We start from the raw sequence: 20,346 nt of genomic DNA, 5'->3' as shown, positions 1-20,346 counted from the left end.
ATTTTATTTTTTATTTTTGAAGCAGGGTCTCATGTAGCCCAGGCTAGCCTTAAACTCACTATGTAGCTGAAGATGGTCTGAACCTCCTGCCTCCACCGCTCCACTACTGGGGTCTCAGGTGTGTGTCTCCATGCCTGGCACCATTTGAAGGAGGAGGAAAAGGAGAGGAAGCCCAAGTGTCCTGCTTCCCACTTTCTGCTGAGGGGAGACAGGGTGGAAAAGGTGCTTTGTGGGCCCTTCAGAGGCCTCTCGCGCACGTGTCTGATGCCACTATTTCCACATCCTTGGCCTTTTGTCCTCGTCTTCCTGCTCCCAGATACAATTCATTTCTCGAGAACACAAGGCCTCAGGTGATATTCTCACACGCACACACGAATTAACTCCATTAATTAGGTTTTTAAAGAAACAACCAAAACAACTGAGGGATCGGTGATACTCTGTGCTAGGACTCTTTATTTACAGGGGATGTTATGGGCCTGTGAGGCCAAGACTCCGTGACAGCCACCATGGGTCTCCCAGGGCCAAGCACCTGAAAGAAAGTGTTAGATGAAGGGAGCATGTCAGCCTCCCACAATCCCACATCACCGGGAAAGCCCTACACCAAGGGACGGAAGTAAAGAGGCATAAGCCAGGGCCTTCGATCTGGGGTGGGGCTTTGTCACACCCAAGAGCCTGTGCTGTGCCCAGGGAGAGACAAGGAAGGAGGCATAGCAGTAAAGGTTGAAACAACACAGGGCATGTCCTGGTCGGAGGTTTTTGGGTTTTTGTTTTGTTTGTTTGTTTGCCAACTTGAGTTATCTGAGAAGAGTAAAATCAATTGAGAAAATGCTTCTATCAGATTGCCTGTAGGCAAGTCTGTAGGGTTTTTTGTTTTATTTATTTTTTTAACTAATGATTGCTGTGGGAAGGCCCAGTCCACTAGAGGAAGTGCTACCCCTGGACACCCCTGAATTGTGTAAGAAAGTGGGCTGAGCAAACCATGAGGAGCAAGGCAGCAAGCAGCGTTCCTCCGTGGCCTCGACTTCAGTTCCTGCCCTCAGCTTCCTGCATTGACTTCCTGCCCTGACTTCCCTCAGTGACGAAGTGTGACCTGAGAGCTGCAAGCTGAATAAAGCTTGTCCTCGCCAGGTTGCTTTTGTGGTGTTTATCACAGCAAGAGAAACCCTAACTCAGACAAGGCAGAAGACAGGGCGGAGCAAGAGGTCGGCAGGAAAGGAGAGAGGGCTAGAGCCAGCACTGAGCTGCTAGCTCCAGGCTGCCCTCGTATGTTGGCCCCACATGGCTGGCACAGAAGAATTCCCAGGGCATAGGGTGCTGTCCATAAGCCGGGAAAGGACTTTGAGGACGAGGCAGAACTCACCAGAGAAATCTCTTCACCCAGACATGATATGCTTGACAAAGGCTAGGGAAAGGAAGCAAGCGTCAGCCACACCGAGTGTCCCTCGGCCCTGCCCTCCTCAGCACTCCTTAAACTGCTTCCTGTTCCCCACACTTCCAACCTTGCCGTGCCCTTTCTGCAGGTGGAGGTCCTCTTGTTGGAGGGTTGTTGGGGAAGGCATGAGAGGGAATGGACCTAAACTCTGCTATGTGTCCCCTCTGTGCCAACACTAGACAGATGACACAAATGACATCATCACAACAGATCCCCACAACCTTAAGGACGGTGTTGCAGAAAAGGATAATAGACTCTAGAGCGATTCTCCACCCCAGCTAGTTTCCAAACAATTGAGACAGAGACCTTTTCGATTAATAAAGGCTTTAAGCACCATAACTGGATGGATATCAACCCTCTAAGGTAGTGCTATTTCCCAGCTGCACACCCCAAGTCACTTGCCGTAATTGTTCCTGCCTGGACTGATTCTGTTCCATCAGGCCACATGCTCACGGTCCTTACTACCCCATGGTGACTTCCTCCTCTCCTGCTTCTCTCCCTTGCAGTCCCCATCGAACCCCAAGCCTGGGAACCTAAGCTCCACCTACTTCTCTTCTGCCCAGTTACAGGCTCCTAGCTAATTTTATTAACCAGCTAACTTTAAATTGGGGTAAAAGATTTATTGATTATTATGCACACAGTGTTCTGCCTGCATGTACACCTGCAGGCCAGAGGAGGGCATCTGATCACATTATTGATGGTTGTGAGCTACCATGTGGTTGCTGGGAATTGAACTCAGGACCTCTGGAAGAGCAGCCAGTGCTCTTAACCTCTGAGCCATCTCTCCAGCCCGGGGTGCAAGATTTAAACAACATCACTTGGTGTATGTGAGAATGTGCTCATCTGCTAGCAGCCAGATCTTGGAGGCCAGCAATCAGCATTAGAAAATATAGCAACAGGCCAAGCCCCTACAGGAAGGCATCAGCACGCCCACTCCCCATTTGAGAAGATTGAGGCTCAGAGATGGTAGGTGACTTGATCCAAGCCACACAGATGGTTTATCACAGACTTGTCTCTTAAACACAAGGTCCTGGGCCAATGAGATGAATCAGTGGGTAAAAAATGCTTGTTACAAATGCCTGACCACCTGAGTTCAATCCCCAGGAACCAATGCTAGAAGGAAGTACTGATTGCTGAAAATAGTCTTCTGACCTCTGAACACACGCGTATGCCCATTCCTGCACTTATGTCGCATGTACACACTAATAACAATAAATATACATTTTAATGTCCCTTCCATTATACCAGATAGTCACTCCTAATATGGAAACACAGCATCCTGTGAAAATCTGCCACAACCCATCTGAGAAGAACATCCTGAGGCCTCTGGGCTGGCCCATCCCATCCCACCCCACTCCCTTACCCTGGGCACCCTGGAAAGCAAGGCAGGATCATACCTTCATAATTGATGCAGCCATTGGCATCCTCCTGCCCAGACAACAGCTGTTCCACCTCGGCCTCACTCATCTTCTCTCCTGAGGGTGTGAGAACAGGCTCTTAATGACAAGTGACAGAGAAGTGGAAGGAGAAACTGAGGCACTCATAAGGGTTAAAGCCCACCCTGAGTCTGAGAAATGGTTAATGCCAAGTCTTGGCGAAGGCTCTGGAAAGTGGGAGGTCAAGTATTCCGGGGCACACTCTGGGGCCTCTGCCTTCTGCCCAGAGCACAGTCCATGCCAGGCTTCAGAATTAACCCCTGCTCTGCCAACTGCTCTCCTCTCTCAGCTCCTGGGGGTAACCCCAGTTCCTGGCATAGATGGGGAGGCAGGGTTCCACAGAGTCCAGGAAAACAGGCCCTGGGTTAGGATTTGCCAGATGCAGGGACCCTTAGGTACATCCCACCACACGCCATTTGGCCCCGCTTATCCAGCCACTCTCATGCAGCTTTCATCTCTGCCCGCCTGACATACCCAGGGTGGCAAGGACATGCCGAAGCTCGGCCCCCATGACAGTGCCGTTGCTTTCTTTGTCAAAGACCCGCAGCCCTTCCACGAAGTCCTCGTAGGTGCCCTGCTCCTTGTTGCGGGAGATGTGCTGTAGGATGGGCAAGAACATCTCGAAGTCCAGTGTCTTGGAACTCATCTCTTCCGAAGGGCATGGGGGCAGACAGAAACCACCACGTAAGTCGATGCTCGGGGGAGGAGCGGGCCAAGAGGTCCCTTCTCAGCCCCAGCAGCACAGGGCTTAGGCCCCAGCTGGATGAGACACTCCATCAGCGACAGGCAGAGCCACGGAGATACGCCACCAGGATTGAAAGGAACGAGTGTCTGTATAACTCAGCACTGGGTCCAGTTATTAGCCCATTGTCTATGGGGGCTGAGATCAATCCCACTTAGACATTGACCCCACACTGACCTTCAGACTTGGGTTTGCCCAACACACGAAGCACCTCCGCGTTGGTGGGGTTCTGGCCCAGGGCCCGTAGCACATCCCCACACTGACCGTAGGTGATCTTCATCTCTCCCGTTGGAGTCCGGTCAAACAGCGAAAAGGCCTCTTTGAACTCTGTAGAGAGACACTCAGCTGCAGCCCCCTGCCCCAAGTGAAGGCAGCGGCTGTTTTGCTCAGTGGAGCAGTTAGGGACGTAGCAGCTCCCTTCAGCCACTGTTCCAGGCTGTCCTTGGAAACTACTCCTGCCCCATCTCCTGGCAACCAAAGTCACCTGAGGGACCCATGACCTATCCTAGCACTGGCCTCTGGCTCTCCTCTCTGTCAGTTATTGGGTGTGACTATTTCCCTGTTTCTCCTAGGCTCACATCCTTCCCTGGTATAGGCTCCTCTCTGACTAGAAAACACTGGAGAAGCGAGAATGTTCTAGCCAGGAGTGAGGCTTCCTAGGTTTTCAGCTTGGCTCTGTGTAATAAAGTAGAAAAGCCAGGCTGGGCCTCAGTCCCCTCTTGCTCTGCCATGCCTCTCTGTCACTGTGAGTGTCCCGGGAGGTGGCAGGATGTGGAGATAGTTTGCAAAGTGATACGACTATTATCTGTACAGCCTGTTCCCGGCTGAAAGAGCTCTGTGGCCAGACAAGGTGACATTGGGGCCACAGTCGGACCTGCCAGGCCTGCCAGTGAACCACTGGTAGCCTTTGGTAAATGGACAACTCTGTGCGTCCTCTGCTTCCTAGCTTTAACTGGGGACACAGTGTCCACCTGCATGGGTGACTGGTAGGATCACAAAGTGTGCCAAGTGTAGAGAACAGACCAAGGTGGCTCTCCAAGTCACCTGCCTCTGGAGATAGCTCAGTACAAGAAAGACCCGATGGCCTGAAGGGTAGAGAGCAGGCCAAACTGAGATACCCCTGGGCCCTTTGCAAATAGACTGATTTCTTCATCTGTTTGTTTGCTTTTGTTTTCTCGAGACAAGGTCTCAAGTAGTCCAGACTGACTCCAAATGTGCTCTGTAGCAGAGGATGGCCTGGCACTCCTGATCCTCCTGCCTCCACCTCCCAAGTGCCAGCATTTTAAACAGATACCACCATGTCTGTTCTCCGTCAATTTGGAATCAATTAATTTATTAGAATAATATGAGCTGGCAGTCACACTGACGTCACCTCATGTTATCCACAAAGTGGACAGCCACAAACCGCAGCAAGTGACAACAGACTGCAGCTGTCTCTTAAGGCAAAGAGGCCCCTGCTAGCAGGGGTGTTCCACAGGGGTGTACAGATCTGTCGAGGGGCCAAAGAAGTCAACAGTTGGAAGCTAGTTCCTCTGAGGGTAAAGCAGAACTACTAAACAGACCAGCAGCTCAACCGAAGAAGACCGCTGAGTTACCCAAGAGAGAGGCCGCCTTTAACCATGCCCAGGTACTTTAGGATGGCTTGTTCCCTCAAAAGCCACATATTATGCAAATTATGCAGCAACCAAAGCAGATTGCCCCAGACTTCATTGCTTACAGCCCTTCCTGCTGCTGCACACATGGAAACACCCGTGTTTAGAATTACTACTAGGAATAGCGAAGCCATTGGTGCTGGAGCAATCACATCAGGCGACAACAGACTGGGGTGCGGAGGCAGCTGCTGTGGAAGACAGAGAGCCCCTTGTGGGACCCTGTTCTTGAAGGATATGCAAATCTGAGCTAGTTCCTATTGGGAAGGTATAGGCAGCATTTGTGGGTTCCTTCCTCTCTTCCACTCTTCTCCCTTACTAACACCCTAACACTGGATAGGAGAGAAAAAAGGACAGAGCGGAAAGGGGGTAAAACCATGCTTGGCTGACTTCCTGCTGGTTAGGGGCATAGAGCTCCTTGGGGACAGGTTTGATCCTCACCGTCAGGACAGCTAATGTCTTCTCATTTCTTTTCACACGACTTCTTGACACACCACAACCAACCAGCCAACAACAACAACCCTTCGGGACCCTAGCACTTATATATCCTCTGAAAAGTTCCCAGAATTCCAAACATCACACACTCATAGAAACTATACGCAGCTGGCAAAACCATACGCCCACCAGAGCACAAGGCAAATAATCAGCTGCCGTGAAGCAGCCTCATATCCCCACACCTGGGATTAAAATAGAAACATATTCCCATAACATTTCTGTGGAGTTTTTTTTTTTAAGATTTTTTTTTATTATTATGTGTACAATACATGACCCCCATGGTCACCTGCAGGCCAGAAGAGGGCATTAGATCTCATTATAGATGGTTGTGAGTCACCATGTGGTTGCTGGGAATTGAACTCAGGACCTCTGGAAAAGCAGTCAGAGCTCTTAACCTCTGAGCCATCTCTCCAGGCCCTGTGTTTTTTAAAGAAACAAAAATGTCAAAATTCTCACTAGAGGGAGGTGTTCGGAACTTGGAGCCATATCGCCCAGAGACTGCGAACTTAGAGGAATGTGGCAGTTAGCCCCACAGAGGAGGGGGATGTAGACAAAATGTTCAATAGTCACAAAATTTCTGAACTGAACAGAATCAAATACTCTCACTTTGAAAATGAGAAAATTAAATTTTAAAGAAGTAACTTCTGGGCTGGACAGGTGGCTCAGTGGTTAAGAGCGCTTATTGCTCTGTCTATCAGACGACCAGATTTCAGATCCCAACACCCACTTCAGGCAGCTCATAAAAGCCTGTAAATCCCACCCCAAGAGCTCCAGTGTCTGCTTCCGGCCTCCCTGAGTGCACGTGCATACACACATAAATAAAATGAGCCTGGAAGGAGGAGGAAGAGAAGGAGGAAAAAGATGAAGAGGAGAGTGAACAACTTCTCGTGGCTCATAGTGTCACAAGAATCGCTGACAATAATTCTTCCGATTCCCAAAGAATGTTCTTTCTATTATAACACAAGAAAACCATCGGCTGGGGCTGAGGATGTAGCTCAGGCAGTAGGGTGCTTGCCTAACACAGGTGAAGTCCTGGGTTCGATCCCCAGCACCACCTAAACCAGGTATGGTAGTGCACACTTATAACCCCAGCACTTAGGCAGTGGAGGCAAGAGGATCAGAGTCCAAAGCCAGCCTCAGCTACAAGTGAATTTTCAGCCAGACTGGGTTAATTAAGACCCTGTCTTAAGAGAAAAGGAAAACCATCCGCCAGTAGCTATAGCTTCACCAAAAAGCAAATGAAGAGGCAACAGGGATGAAAATGAAAAAAGAGCCTGGCGTGGTGGCGCATGCTTTTAATCCCAGCACTCGGGAGACAGAGTCAGGTGGGTCTCTGTGAGTTCGAAGTCAGCCTGGTCTACAAAGTGAGTCCAGGACAGTCAAGGCTACACAGAGAAACCCTGTCTTGAAAAAAAAAAAGAAAAAAAAAAGACAGAAAGAAAAGAAAAAGAAAGAAAAAATAAAGCATTGTAATCTAACACAAAGAGAAATGGCTTCAAAGTCAGGGCGTGGAAGGTTACAGAGCTAAACCGAAGCCTGAACCCTTGAGGGGGAGAACTCAGCCGCTGTCCTGGCGAGCGCACCACCATTTCCCTCGGGTAGTGAGGAAGCATTGTTATGAATTGTGTTTCCAGTGCTCACTGGTGCCACGGATTTGACATATGGCATCGCTACAGATGCATGTGCTCAGCGCTAGTAAGCACCAAGACCTTCACGGCTTCTACAGCCGTTGCCTGCCTGCCTGCTTGTCTCCACAGCATGACAGAGACAGATTCCTGCCACCAGTTCTAAAACACACGGGCCAGTTCCCATGTTCTGTGTAAACTGGTACACTTTCTTAGAGGGAAATTGAAAAGTATGACCATTAATCTTACAACTTAAGTGCAGGTGTCTTGTCACCCAGGAAGACACAATGTCCCCCAGATGGAAACAACATGAAAGTCTCCCTGATTATTTAAGTACATCCATGTGTGAGAAGTCTCTCTTTTTTAAGATTTATTTTATTTTTAATTACGTGTATGGGGGCCGGGTAAAGGGGGGGAAGCACAGGAGCCGATGTTATAGGCAATTGTGAACTGCCCAATATGGGTACTGGGAACCGAACTCAGATCCTCCGCAAATACAGTGCACACTCCTAACCACTGAGCCATCTCTCCAGCCTCTTGAGATTTGGCCTTTACTGACACTTTATATAAGATTGAGAAATTGTCTCTATTGCAAATGAGAAGAGTTGGTGAGGGAGAGCACAGAAGAACCCGTGTGCCTGCAGGTCACCACTGGCCTTGCCACCAGGGCGGGTGGACATGTTTCAGACTTACTCCAAGACGAGGGACTGAGGGCCCATAAGCTAAAGAGGGTTTCTCGCATGAAGAACAGAGAGAAGGACTCCCAGACATCATGACAGATGAGGGGCATGGCGGGAAGGTAAAGGGATCGCATTTGCTGAGCATCAACTAGATCTCAAGCACTGTGCAAGGACAGCTGCAAACAGAGGTCTAGAATCAGATACCCAAATCTGAACCCTGAGCCTCCCCACCCCCACTGCTGGCTGTGTGAGAATGGACAAGACACCCAAATTCTCTGAGCCTGAGGTTTTTACTACCTGTTACATGGGGGCGGGGATAGCCTCTATACCCCAGAGGGTTGTTTGAAGAATAAAGTGACTTGATCCATATGAAGTGCCTAGGACTATGCCCAGCAGGCCTGCTGGGGTGATAATAATTACTGTCACCACAAGGGCCACTCACCCCTTCTCTGGAAAGCGAGGCGGATTGTGGAGTTGTTCAGACTTACCTTCGATCTGGTCGGCACTGAAGTCTATCTGTAGGGAAAGAAATGCAGGGGTGAGGGCAGGGACTGCTGAAGGCTTCCAAAAGGAAGTCTGGTCGCCTCCAGCAGACCCTGATGAAGAGGGAAGGAAGGATACGGGGCTGAGGGTAAACCAGTTCTCCCGAGGAATGAGCCAAATTGGCTGTCTCTAAAACAATGTGACCTTCAAACTTCCTTCTAAACCAAGGTTAGAGCCATGCTGGGTGATGCACGCCTGTAATCCCAGCACTTGGGAGGCAGAGGCAGGTGAATTGATGTGAGTTCGAGGCCAGCCTGGTCTACAAAGTGAGTCCAGGACAGCCAAGGCTACACAGAGAAACCTTGTTCCAGAAAAAAAGGGGGGGGGCGAGATTAGGGCCTGGAGAAATGTCTGAGCCATTAAGTTCATGTATTGTTCTTGAAGAGGATCCAAATTCAGTTCCTAGCACCTACACAGCAGCTCACAACCATCTGTATCTCCAGTTCCAGGGGATTCCTTTTCTGGAATCCATGGGCACCAGACACACACATGCAGACAAAACACTCATACACATAAAACAAATAAATCTTTAAACAAGCAAGCAAACACCCACCACCAAGAGGAAACAAGAAAGAGCTTATCTATCTCCATTGTGCTAGAGCCTGCAGTGATCCAGCTTACACAATTCCTTCCTGTCCTACACAGCCATGGATAAACTACTCTCACTGTCACGCCCAAGTTCTCCCAGTTCCTGATCCCATGACAAGACGCTCCTCAGGCTTTGGGTGCTCACTCCGGGATCCCTCTTCTGCCTCGATGCTGCCTGTCAGCCCACCTCCCTGAAGGAAGCTTTTCCTTCCACCACCCCATCACCTTCCTCCCAGGCACTCTAGGAAGTTACGTGTGCCTGGACTCCGTCACAGCTCCCCTGGCCTGTCTCCTGAAAGCCAGGTTCCCCCCAGGGCAGAGATTTTTATTATTATCATTGAAGTGTTTCGTACATAGTAAGTACTCAGAAATGTAGCACTGAGTGAATGAATGGGATTCGGGGTGGCCCTCCAACACACCTGCTCTACAAGGCATCTGGGAGGGAGGTTCTGAGAGGAACTGAGACGACCAAGCTTGAATCATCATTTTACTGCGATGCCCTTCTCCACTCTAGCCTGGCCCTCCCTTTCCAAGCGCTGGTGGGTGCCACTCCTGGGGCACTTCATGTGCCACAATTCCATCCCCACCTCCTCCAGGACTGATACCATAGGGGCTCAGTCAGGGCTCAATGTGCAGGAGGCTTTGCCAAGTCTGGGGATCAATGAGGAAAAGGTCCCCTCAATGAGGAGAAGCCTCTACTACACGACATCTACCACACTACACACGTACACCACACTACACTACTATACCACACTGACCCTATGGGGAAAACCTTGCCTTGCTTTGAAATGCTTTTTCACCCCATGTCCAAGAAACCAGGACAGAAGCACATAGCCTAACTACGAGGTCATCATGACATACTGGGCTTACCTCTGTTCCCACTTCAGTCAAAGACTCTTATAAACAGAGGAACTAGGTGGGTGAATATGTGAACTGGGGGTGGGGGGGGGGCAGGGAGGGGCAGGAGGAGGATGGCTCCCATGAATACCGATTCCCTCTTTCCTTCCTTTTTACAGAATAGAAAATCAGGGGAGGTGACTGAGTGGAGGGAAGTGACTGGTGAAATGGAGACTTCTCACTTGATGCCACTGGGTAGCTGCTGTCCAGACACAGGGACCAAGCATGGTGTTTAACCAGACAAATCAAAAATAAAGGTGGGGGTCGGGTATGGACACAGATGGTCTGCTTCTAGGACAAACAGATGGTACAGAAAGCCTCTAGGTACCATCAAGGTTTCCCCATGAGGAGCCACACACCAAGTCCAGGGGTTAACTGCCTTCATCTCTCTGACAGGCCAGTCCTGTTAAACCCCTTTAGGGCTAACAGGGTCTTGACCCCTTGGCATAGTATTGTATGGAGTTTCTTATGTGGGCTCTGATCCTGAGAAGACTATGGTGACCCACACAATCAAAGTCTTGGGTGTGGGGGGTCTCTGTCTCTGTGGCACAGAACCTTGTCTTCAAGTCTCATCTCCCCTAGCCTTGTCTCCAGGCTGAGATTCCCCAGGGGGCCCACCACTCCAGACCTGACATTAATAGCTCTTCATGCCAGTAGCCACTTGACCTCTCCCAGTCTGGTGCCAAGTCTTCAAACTGCTCCTCTCCTGAGGCTTTGGACCCCCTCCCGCCCAGGCCCAACCCTCCCCAGCTTAGTCCTTGGGGCAGCTGGGCCAGATTGCTGGGAGGCCTAAATGACTGAGTCAGTCAACAGGGGCCCGCACCAGCTCCAGAGAGAGGGACTGTCACCAGCCAAGTGAGAGGAGGAGGATGAGGCAGGGCATAAAACCGGGAGACTGAAGAAAGCAGGCGCAAGTCCCTCACCAAGTTAGCAAGGTCTCAGGCAGGAGTGAGCAGACCAGGCTGGGGCCATAAAGGTGTGTAAAGAAAGAGAAAGAGACGCACCCAGGCTCCTCTTACCTTCTCTGTGTCTCTTCCCCTAAAGCGTGTTTGTGAGTGAAGCCTCCCACAGCCCAGCACATGAGAGCTTCCTCTCTGGCTGCTACCATGCCACCCCACCCCACCCCACCCCACCCCGGTTAGACCACTGGTTCCTGCTGTGTTTATTTTTCATAAGCACATTCTACCTCTCAGAGTTGGAGAGATAATTCAGCCGTTAAGAGCACACACACACACAAGGTTGGATCACCAGCACCCACATGGCAGCTCATGATCTGTACTCCAGTTCCAGAGGTGGGGGGATGGAGGTAGGGGGTGCGGAGGGGATACAATGGCCTCTCCTGGCCGCTGTGGGCACTACTGCATGTGGTACATAGACATACATGTAGGCAAAGCATCCATACACAGAAAATAAAATAATAAATGTAAAAATATATATTCATATCCTATTTCAGTCAAAGGCCAATCTTCACTATGACTGCCACACGCTATGCTGGTTGGTTGCACCTGCCACCATTTCTGATTTTTCTGGGCTAATCAGAAGTCGCCTGGCTGAGCTCCCTTTGCACACAGCACAACCTGCTCTTAAAACAGAAAGCCTCTGACCCCAGGCTAGTACTGATTCCACTGGCCCTTGGGGCTACAATCTGGGGCATGGATGTCACGGTCCTCATCTCTCTCTGGCCTGAGAGAACTAGATCTCAAGAAGAACAGGGCAAAGAAGATGCAGTGGGCTGAGCTTCACTCACCTTCACACTCTTGGGGTCAAAGGCAGAGTCCTTGTGGGGCTCAGGAGCCGAGGCGGGGGCTGGAGCTGGGGCTGCAGCTGTCTTGGCAGCCTCCTTCTTAGGCTCAGGCTTCTTGGGAGGCATGCTGTCTTGGGATCTTCAGTGGAAGTGAGACCTAAAAAGAAACCAAAAGAGAAGAAGTGGCTCCTGAGAGAGAGGATGGGGACTGGGCAGCCTCCCCCTGGCTTTTATCCTGGGCAGGAGCCCCCCACAGAGGGGCTGGGTGAGAGCAAGAGCAACTGCTGCTGACTATAAAAGGAAGAAACACCAGCAGCTGACATCTCGATATTGTCACCAGGTTTGGAGTCACCACTGCCCTCTCCCATAGGCACACACCTCACTCCTCACAGCTTGGCCTCTAGGACAGATTGGTCCTTTCCTGCCAATTGGTGGAAACCCAGACAGGGGCGGGAAAACAGACCCCCTCCAAAGTATCAGGGGAGCCAGAGAGAGATGAGCTGACTTGAGCCATTGATAACCCTGACACAAAACCCAGGGGAGGTTGAGGCTTTTTTTAGTCCCTCCCAAACAGAGGCAGCTCACTACACATTCCTTTTAAGTTAAGATCCTTTAAGCTGAGAGCCTTAGACCCTGCCCTAAGGCTCAACTCTCCCCACATGGAGTCCCGAGGCAACAGCTGGTCCAGACAGTCTCCCAACCCACAGGGCAAAACCCTGCATTGTCCAGGGCAGGCATCCCAAGAACTCCACAGACTTCAGCTCCCCAGATCCACCCTCTACCCACAGTTGTCCTTTTATCAAGGATTGCACATTTGTCCCCCCCTCAGGGGGTGGGGCGGTATGTGGGTAAGAAACAGAGATATGTCAAAAGTTGGGAGGCTAAAGTTTAGAAAACTCAATGTCTAGACACATGCTTTTTGTGTCTAACTCATCCTGCGCCACTGAACTTTGTGTGTGTGTGTGTGTGTGTGTGTGTGTGTGTTTGCTCTCTATGCACCATGCACTACTTACTATACACTATATTCCTGTAAAATCTCATTGAATCTTCCATAATCCTATAAAGACAGATACCATTATTACTCAGATCTCTCTCTTTCTCTCTTTCTCTCTCTTTCTCTCTCTCTCTCTCTCTCTCTCTCTCTCTCTCTCTCTCTCACACACACACACACACACACACACACACACACACACACACACACACATAAACACACAATAGTTAAAATAACTTGGCCAAGGTCACTCAAATTATTAACTATGAACTGAGATTGAGACCCAGGTATGTCTGGTTCTAATGTGTATAGTTGAATAATTTATACTCCAGTCTCTTCAGATTCTTATTTTTTTCCACTTCCTATACTAATGAAAATTTTTGTAACAACCATGTGACGTTTTGGAAAAAAAGAAAAGTCAACAATATTCAGAAAAACAACCAAAAAGTTTGTCTGCCACACACACACCTGAATCTTTAGACTGTGTCTATGACAGGATAATAACTAAGGAAAGACCAGTTGGTGGTGGCACACTCCTTTAATCCCAGTGCTCAGAAGGCAGCCAGCCTGGTCTACAAAGTGAGTTCCAGGATAGCCAGGGCTACATAGAGAAACCCTGTCTCAAAAAAAAAACAACTAAAGCCAAAGCCATACTAAAACAACAAACAAGGAAGGCAGAATACCACTCTGACTTTCCGAGCCAGTGCTCTTAACCACCAAGCCATCTCTCCAGCCCCTATTTTAAACTTTTTAAAGATTTGTTTTATTTTAAAGTAAGCATGTGTGTGGTGTGTGTTAGTGTGTAAGTGCATGTATGTGTTTGTGCACATGCTTGTGATGACCAGAAGAGGGCTTCGGATCTCCTGGGACTAGAGTTACAGGTAGTTGTGAGCTGTCTAGCACAGGTTAGCAACTGACCTCAGGTCACTGCAAGAGCAGCAAATGCTCTTAAATGCTGAGCCACTTCTCAGAGGTTGGTTGAGTTTTTTGTTTTGCTTTGTTTTGTTTGTTTTTGAGACAGAGTCTCACTATGTAAGCTAGACTAGCCTAGAACTCATAATATAACCCATGCTTGCCTCAGATTCATGGTAATCCTCCTGTCTCAGCCCTTAAATACTAAGACTTCAGGCATGAGCCACTGTTCCTGACTTCCCTCCATGTGTTTATTGTGTGTCACCTGGGAAAACCATAAGTCGATGCCCAGTGTCTTCCTCTATCGGTCTCCATCTTACTTCTTGAGAGTGGGTCTATCCCTGAACCTGAAGCTCACTGATTGGCTAGACTGGCTGGCAATGGAACTCTGGAGAGCCACCTGTCTCTAAAGCATACCCCCCAGGGCTGGGGTTACTGGTGGGGTACAGGAGGCAGGTGGGTATCCAAATTCTCATTCTCATTCTTGCTCTGTGTCTTAGTCACTGTTCCATTGCTGTGAAGAAAACACCATAACCAAGGCAGCTTTTATAAAAGAGGGCATCTATCTGAGGGCTAGCTTACAGTTTCAGAGGCTTAGTCCGTTGTCGTCATGGCAAGGAGCATGGTGTCCTACACGGTGCTGGAGCAGTAGCAGGGAGCTACATTCTGATCTACAGGCCAAAAGGTGTATGTTGGGAGGTGAGGCTAGCAAAGGCTTTTGAGACCTCAAAGCCCACCTACGTGACACACTTTCTCCAACAAGGCCACAACTAGGCATTAAGATATATGAGCCTGGGGGTGGGGTGGGGAGGGGGGGATGGGCATTCTCACTGAAACCACCGCACCCTACAAGCACTTACCAACCCCTTCCTGTGTGTTTTGCATACTCAAGCTCTCACTATTTTAAATTCTTTACATTACCAACAAATGAAGTGTTCTCACCTGCTCATCAGTTTGAAGAGCAGTCATTCTTGTCACTCTAGAAAGAAGTGAAATAATGTGATCCACAAGAGACAGAGGGCTCGGAGGATGCTTTACTGGGGGTGGGGGACGGGGAGGGGGGGATGTGGACCAGAGGTAGAGCATCTGCCTAGCATTTATGAAGCCCTAAGTTCAGTCCCCAACACCATAAAAATAAAAGATTGGATGAATCTCAAGGGGCTGGAGAGATGGCTCTGCAGGGAAGAACAGGAGTTTGGGCCTCAGGACCCACATCAAGGAGCACACAATTGTTTATAGGTCTAACTCCAGGGAATCCAATGCCGCTGGCCTCCTAGGGCACCAGCACTCAACTGCACATACTCTAGGCAGACATACATGCCTACTTGGACTTTAAAATAACAGAAATAAATATTAAAAATGATAAATCTAGAAAGAAATAGAATGTCAGGCCTCCAGGGCTCTCTGGAGTAGACCCTGGTATATCTGAAGCCTGTTTTTACCGTTTCCAGCACAGGGCATAACCTTTAACATCGCAAGCTACCATGAAATTTGTAAAAAAAAAAAAAAAAAAAAAAAAAAAGAACATGTGAGACAGGCAAGATATTCCAGCAAGATATCTCCATCCCCCATGAATTCTCCAGACAGAGGAAGCCAGGCTTCTCGGGTTTCCTCAGAGGAACTCTCAGGGAGAGAGAGGTTCAGAGGAAGGCATTGTGAGGTGTGGATTTAAGAACAAGGACAGGCGGGGGAGGCAGACCGGGATGCAAGAGGGGCAGGGTGGCAGCTTGGAAAACAGCCTGTGAAATATTGCGGCCCAGAAGGCACACCGTAAATGCCTAGGTCCAGGCAGCCTGCCTCCTCAGAGAGAAAGCCTGACTGCCTGGGATCTCTGGCCAAGGAGGACCCCAAGGTGGGGCAGGGAGAGGGTGGGAGCTCTTTCCGTGTTTCTGACTTTCTCTCAGCAACCACAGGAGAAAGACGCCTGGCACTCCTGAAGCAACTGGAGGAGAGCTGTAGTGTAGTCAAGAGTCCAGAGAGGAGATAGGAACCTCATTTATTACCTAACGTCCTGAGGGGGATCCCGGTAGATCTGGAGTCTGAAGTCTCTCTTTCTCATCCTCCTCATTCTGTTTTCTGATCGCTGATGTTGAAGATTGACCCCCGACAGGACCCATCCCTTCAGCAAGAATGGAGAACAGGAGGAGAGTAAAGAACTATCTCTGTGGGCAGTGGTAGCCTAAAAGCGTCCTCCGTGGGAGCAGCTAGCAGCGCCTGAGCTAGACTCCCTCTGCCACCTATGTGCTCACACTGGAAGTACTTCAAATTCAGTGGCTTGAAATAGAAGATAGAATTTCATATCAGCTGGTTTATGTCAAATGTCAGCTCAGAGACAAATGCACTGAGAACTGCCACCGGAGCCTCATTTGGACAGTGCTCGTCATCAGCACGCACTCCTCTCTGCCTGTCACCTCTGACCAGAGTCCGTCCTGTCCTGAAAGAGATAGATTCTCCTGCCCAGGATCGAGTGTTGCTGATAGCAGTCCTGGCTCTTAATGCTTTGCCCTTGTCACCCGGCCCCCTCCCTGCTCATCAGTGTCTCATAAACCTGGACATTACAGGGCACTGCCGCAGTCAACAGCACTGTAATCCATGTCCATAAAGGAGTTGGCAGTACTGACTGTCGCTGACTTGGAGCCATGGGCTAGCCAGTTAACTTCTTTGTTTTTGTTGTTGTTGTTGTTGTTTTGAAGCAGGGTTTCTCTGTGCAGCCCCGGCTGCTTTGGCTCTTGCTCTGTAGACCAGCCTGGCCTCGAATTCACAACACTTGCCTCTGCCTCCCAAGTGCTGAGATTAAAGGTGTGTGCCACCATCACCCAGAACCGCTTATCTTCTGTATGTATGCCTCAGTTTTCTCCCCTGGGAATGAAGCTGTTAGTAGAACTTCATAGGAGAGCTGGGGTTAAATGACATAACTAGCTGTTGTTTGACTTTTCCTGGGGAGGGGTGGGTGCGTACGTGTGTGTGCGTGTGTGCGTGTGCGTGTGCGTGTGCGTGTGTGTGTGTGTGTGTGTGTGTGTACACCTAAATTCATGTGAATCACAAATATGCTGATGCCCAAGGAAGTGAGAAGAGGGAGTTAGATTGCCTGGAATTAGCACCGCAGGCAGTTGTTCCTGATTTGGGTGCTGGGAACTGAACTTGAGTCCTTTACAAGGATTGCTGTCCATAGCTCTCCCGCCCCGGCTCCACTTTCTTTTTATCGTTGATGTTTGTTAGTTTGTTAGGTTGGTTTTTGAGTTGTTTTGGTTTTTCAAGATAGGGTTTCTCTGTGTAGCCCTGGCTGTCCTGGAACTCGATCTGTAGATAGGGCTGTCCTCGAACTCACAGAGCTCCATCTTCCTATGCCTGTGCTGGGATTACAGGCATGTGCAGCTACTACAGCCACAACCACCACCCTTTTTGAAATAGTATTTCCTACTAAACCTGGAGCCTACCATTTTGGCTAAACTGGAAGTCCAGTAAGCCACCTGAATTCTCTTGTCTCTGGCCCACTCCCCAGCACTGGAGCTATAAGCACATTCCATCAACCTGGCTTTTACATGAGCACTGAGGGTCCAATTCAGGTCCTCATACTTTCCGGGGGAAGCTATTTCTATGCCCCCCAGATAGAGCAGGCAAGGATAGGTAGAAGGGAAGAAGTGAGTCCTCAGAGCTGTTCTATGACCCCCAAACACAGCGCGCGCGCGCGCGCGCGCGCACACACACACACACACACACAAGAAAATAAAATGTGGGTATTGTCTTTGATCTAGCAGTTTATAAAATACAAACCAAGAAATGGAAGGTCACGCAACAATTTGTGAAGACTCACATTTTAGCCACTGTTGAACAAAAGACCGGTAAGAAGTCCACAAACTGTGTAAGGAGAAAAGTACTTTCTGTAGAGACTGAGAAATTATTAAAATGTTTGGAAGCTGTAGAAAATGGAAGCGCAAAAGATGAGCTGGAAGTCATTGGTCTAATAGAGAGCCGTAGATTACTTAGCAACATTTCAATACTCACTTCACGTCTAAAGGAACGTGGAAAGTGTTGCTATAAGGAATGCCTCTGACTGCATTACTGAGGAATCTGTGAACATGAGAGCTAAACTGGTACTTGAACCAGGAAGTTCTGAAATATCTTTAGCATGTGAAATACAGAGCTATGAAAACGCAGGGTGTGGTAGCATGCTTGCAATCCCAAGGCTGGGAGGTGGAGACAGGCGCACTGACAGGCCAGCAAGTCTACACACATGGTGAATTCCAGGCCCGTAAGAGCCTTTGTCACAGAAGAAAAAAAAAAAATTGGACAGTGTCTGAGGAATGATAATATTCTCTGTTCTCTATAAATGTGCATCTTCACAGCAGCGCCACATGCATATGCGTACAAGCACTGATGCACATGTAAGCACACACATACACGCACACTCGCAGGCATGCAATGAAAAAAATGTTTAAATGCCTCATGCATAGCTATTTCATGTTTTCATTGCATCATAAACTAGTAAAACAGGTCATGGGCTCAGAAAAAAACTGAAGTGGCACCCTGTTGAAGAAATTATGTGTTTTGGGTACTGCTTTCTGTAAAAACATTGAAGACTGAGCCAGCTTGAAAGCATTCCTGGCTGTTGACAGCAGGGCTTCTGGGAGCCAGAGGCTGGGAATGGGAGGCTAGTGCAGTTGCTTTGGCAGTGTGCACAGTGGTCACATGAGCAGAAAATGATTCTTAGGTTGTTGCTTTACTCAAGTGAACTAGTACCATGTCCCATGACTAGGTGTGAGTCGTTTTTGCTTGTTTGTTCGTTTATTTTTCAAGACAGGGTTTCTCTGGGTAGCCTTGGCTGTCCTGGATTCTCTTTGTAGACCAGGCTGGCCTCAAACTCACATTGATCCACCTGCCTCTGCCTCCTGAGTGCTGGGATTAAAGGTGTGTGCCACCACACCCAGCTAGGTGCAGGCTTTGATGACTATAAATCAAATTCCAGTAGGTGGACCTGACTCCTCTCTTCCAAGGAGCTGGGCTCAAAGGACACACACAGCTGCACATGTAGCCATTGTGATGGCTGGTGAGACCTGTGTTGGAGAACTCTGACCTGCCATTGTTCAGAGGGAATATCAAAGGAAAACAGGTATTCCAGCTAAATTGATTGTGGGATAACAGCAAGTGTTTTCATTGTTCTGACTCTGATGATACAGGCATGTTGGGTATGTGTGGCTTTGACACTGGACTCTGGGTGTTGAGTGAAATTCCACATCACATGTGACGTTTCCATAACATTTCTGCATGTTTGGGGTTTTTGTTGTTTTTGTTTTTGTTGTTGCTTTGGTTTGGTTTTGAGACAGGACTGAACTCAGGGCTTTCTGCATGCTAGGAAAGCACTCTACCAAGCGAGCTACAAGCCCAGCTCCTACAATCAAATATTAAAGACCACAGTAGCGCTGGCCCTCAGTGCTTAGACTCTGCTCACAGACCGCATCCCCTGGGCTGCTTTGGCACCTGGGCTTTTGGCATAATCACTCAACACTGCTACCTAATGATGTGTCTGTGCACTGCATCCTACCAGGAGGTCCCTGGGGAGGCCAAGCACAGGGTGGGTAAGACTAGCCCACAGGAGATGAAGTGGTGAGGAGGGGAGGCAGGCGAGCTGGTCAAATCAGCCAGACTCCTTTGGCCCTGATGTGCACCTAGCTACAAAGGCCCAAAGAGAAGGGGTGACTTGCCCAAGGTCACAACTGGGGTTGTATCTGCCAGAGACAAGAACCCAAGACCGCACCCTATGGCAGAAGATGGAGTAGGTGGAGCTGAAGTTCCACGAGAAAGATGATCTAACACCCACAGCAGAGATAGTCCTCAAGGAAACACAGGAGACGCGAGGAAGCATTTTTTCTAGCTGTTCTATTCTAGGAACGGACTCTCCATGCTAGAGATGCATCTGTCCACACCAGCATCCTCTTCTGCTTCTGGAATTCCAGCTTCCTCCCTAGCACACTGCCAGTGGCTTTCCTGAGACAGGAGGGAGTCCGCTGCTGTTACCTCTAACCTTCTTCTTAGGCACCTGAAAAAGCAAAGCTCTGCCGTTTTTCCTCCTGCCATTTGTGCCGATCCCACAGACGCAGAGGATCCAACCACCTGCAGATGGAAACTATTTGGAAAGCTAGGTGTGCTGGTGCGTGATTATAATCTGAGCGCTCAGGAGGCTCAGGCAAAAGGATTGCTAAAAGCTAGAGGGCAGCCCAGGCTACCTGAGGAGACCCTTTCTCCAACAACGAAAATCAAAGTGTCTGAACATATACAAAATTTTTTTCTCCCATCATCACATCCTATCATAATATTTGCACAGTATCCACATTGTATTAAGTAGTGTTAGTAGTTCAGAGATGATTTAAAGTGTAATGGAGTATATGTCTACAGTATATATTAAAACTACGTCATTGAGCCGGGCGTGGTGGCGCACGCCTTTAATCCCAGCACTCGGGAGGCAGAGGCAGGTGGAATGATGTGAGTTGGAGGCCAGCCTGGTCTACAAAGTGAGTCCAGGACAGCCAAGGCTACACAGAGAAACCCTGTCTTGAAACCGCCCCCCCCAAAACAAAACAAACCCTACATCATTTATACCATTTTGTATAAAAG

At 49.1% G+C, this 20,346-nt stretch overlaps 1 protein-coding gene across 1 annotated transcript; it reads right to left on the bottom strand.

Moving 5' to 3' along the window:
- Nucleotides 1-450: 450 nt before the first annotated feature.
- Myl4 (myosin light chain 4) lies at nt 451-12,111 on the bottom strand. Its single transcript, XM_051158857.1, has 7 exons — nt 11,835-12,111; nt 8,548-8,575; nt 3,788-3,937; nt 3,343-3,516; nt 2,830-2,907; nt 1,361-1,402; nt 451-529 (listed from the first exon to the last, which is right to left on the bottom strand). The coding sequence occupies exons 1-6, from the start codon at nt 11,955-11,957 to the stop codon at nt 1,374-1,376; spliced, it is 582 nt and encodes a 193-aa protein (XP_051014814.1). The 5' UTR covers nt 11,958-12,111; the 3' UTR covers nt 451-529; nt 1,361-1,373.
- Between the last annotated feature and the right edge of the window lie 8,235 nt (nt 12,112-20,346).

Source organism: Acomys russatus, chromosome 16 (genome assembly GCF_903995435.1).
Source record: "Acomys russatus chromosome 16, mAcoRus1.1, whole genome shotgun sequence".
In the NCBI taxonomy this organism is placed as follows: domain Eukaryota; kingdom Metazoa; phylum Chordata; class Mammalia; order Rodentia; family Muridae; genus Acomys; species Acomys russatus.
The sequence above is the reverse complement of the archived record's forward strand: the minus strand, read 5'-3'. Positions and strand labels throughout refer to the sequence as shown.

Bases quoted from the DNA above. Each gene is read 5' to 3' on its own strand.
- Myl4 (XM_051158857.1), bottom strand. From the start codon at position 11,957: ATGCCTCCCAAGAAGCCTGAGCCTAAGAAGGAGGCTGCCAAGACAGCT. The intron at 8,576-11,834 runs GTGAGTGAAGCT...CTTTCCCTACAG, and splicing joins TTGACCCCAAGAGTGTGAAG to ATAGACTTCAGTGCCGACCA. The intron at 1,403-2,829 runs GTATGATCCTGC...TCCTTTCCCTAG, and splicing joins TGGCTGCATCAATTATGAAG to CCTTTGTCAAGCATATCATG.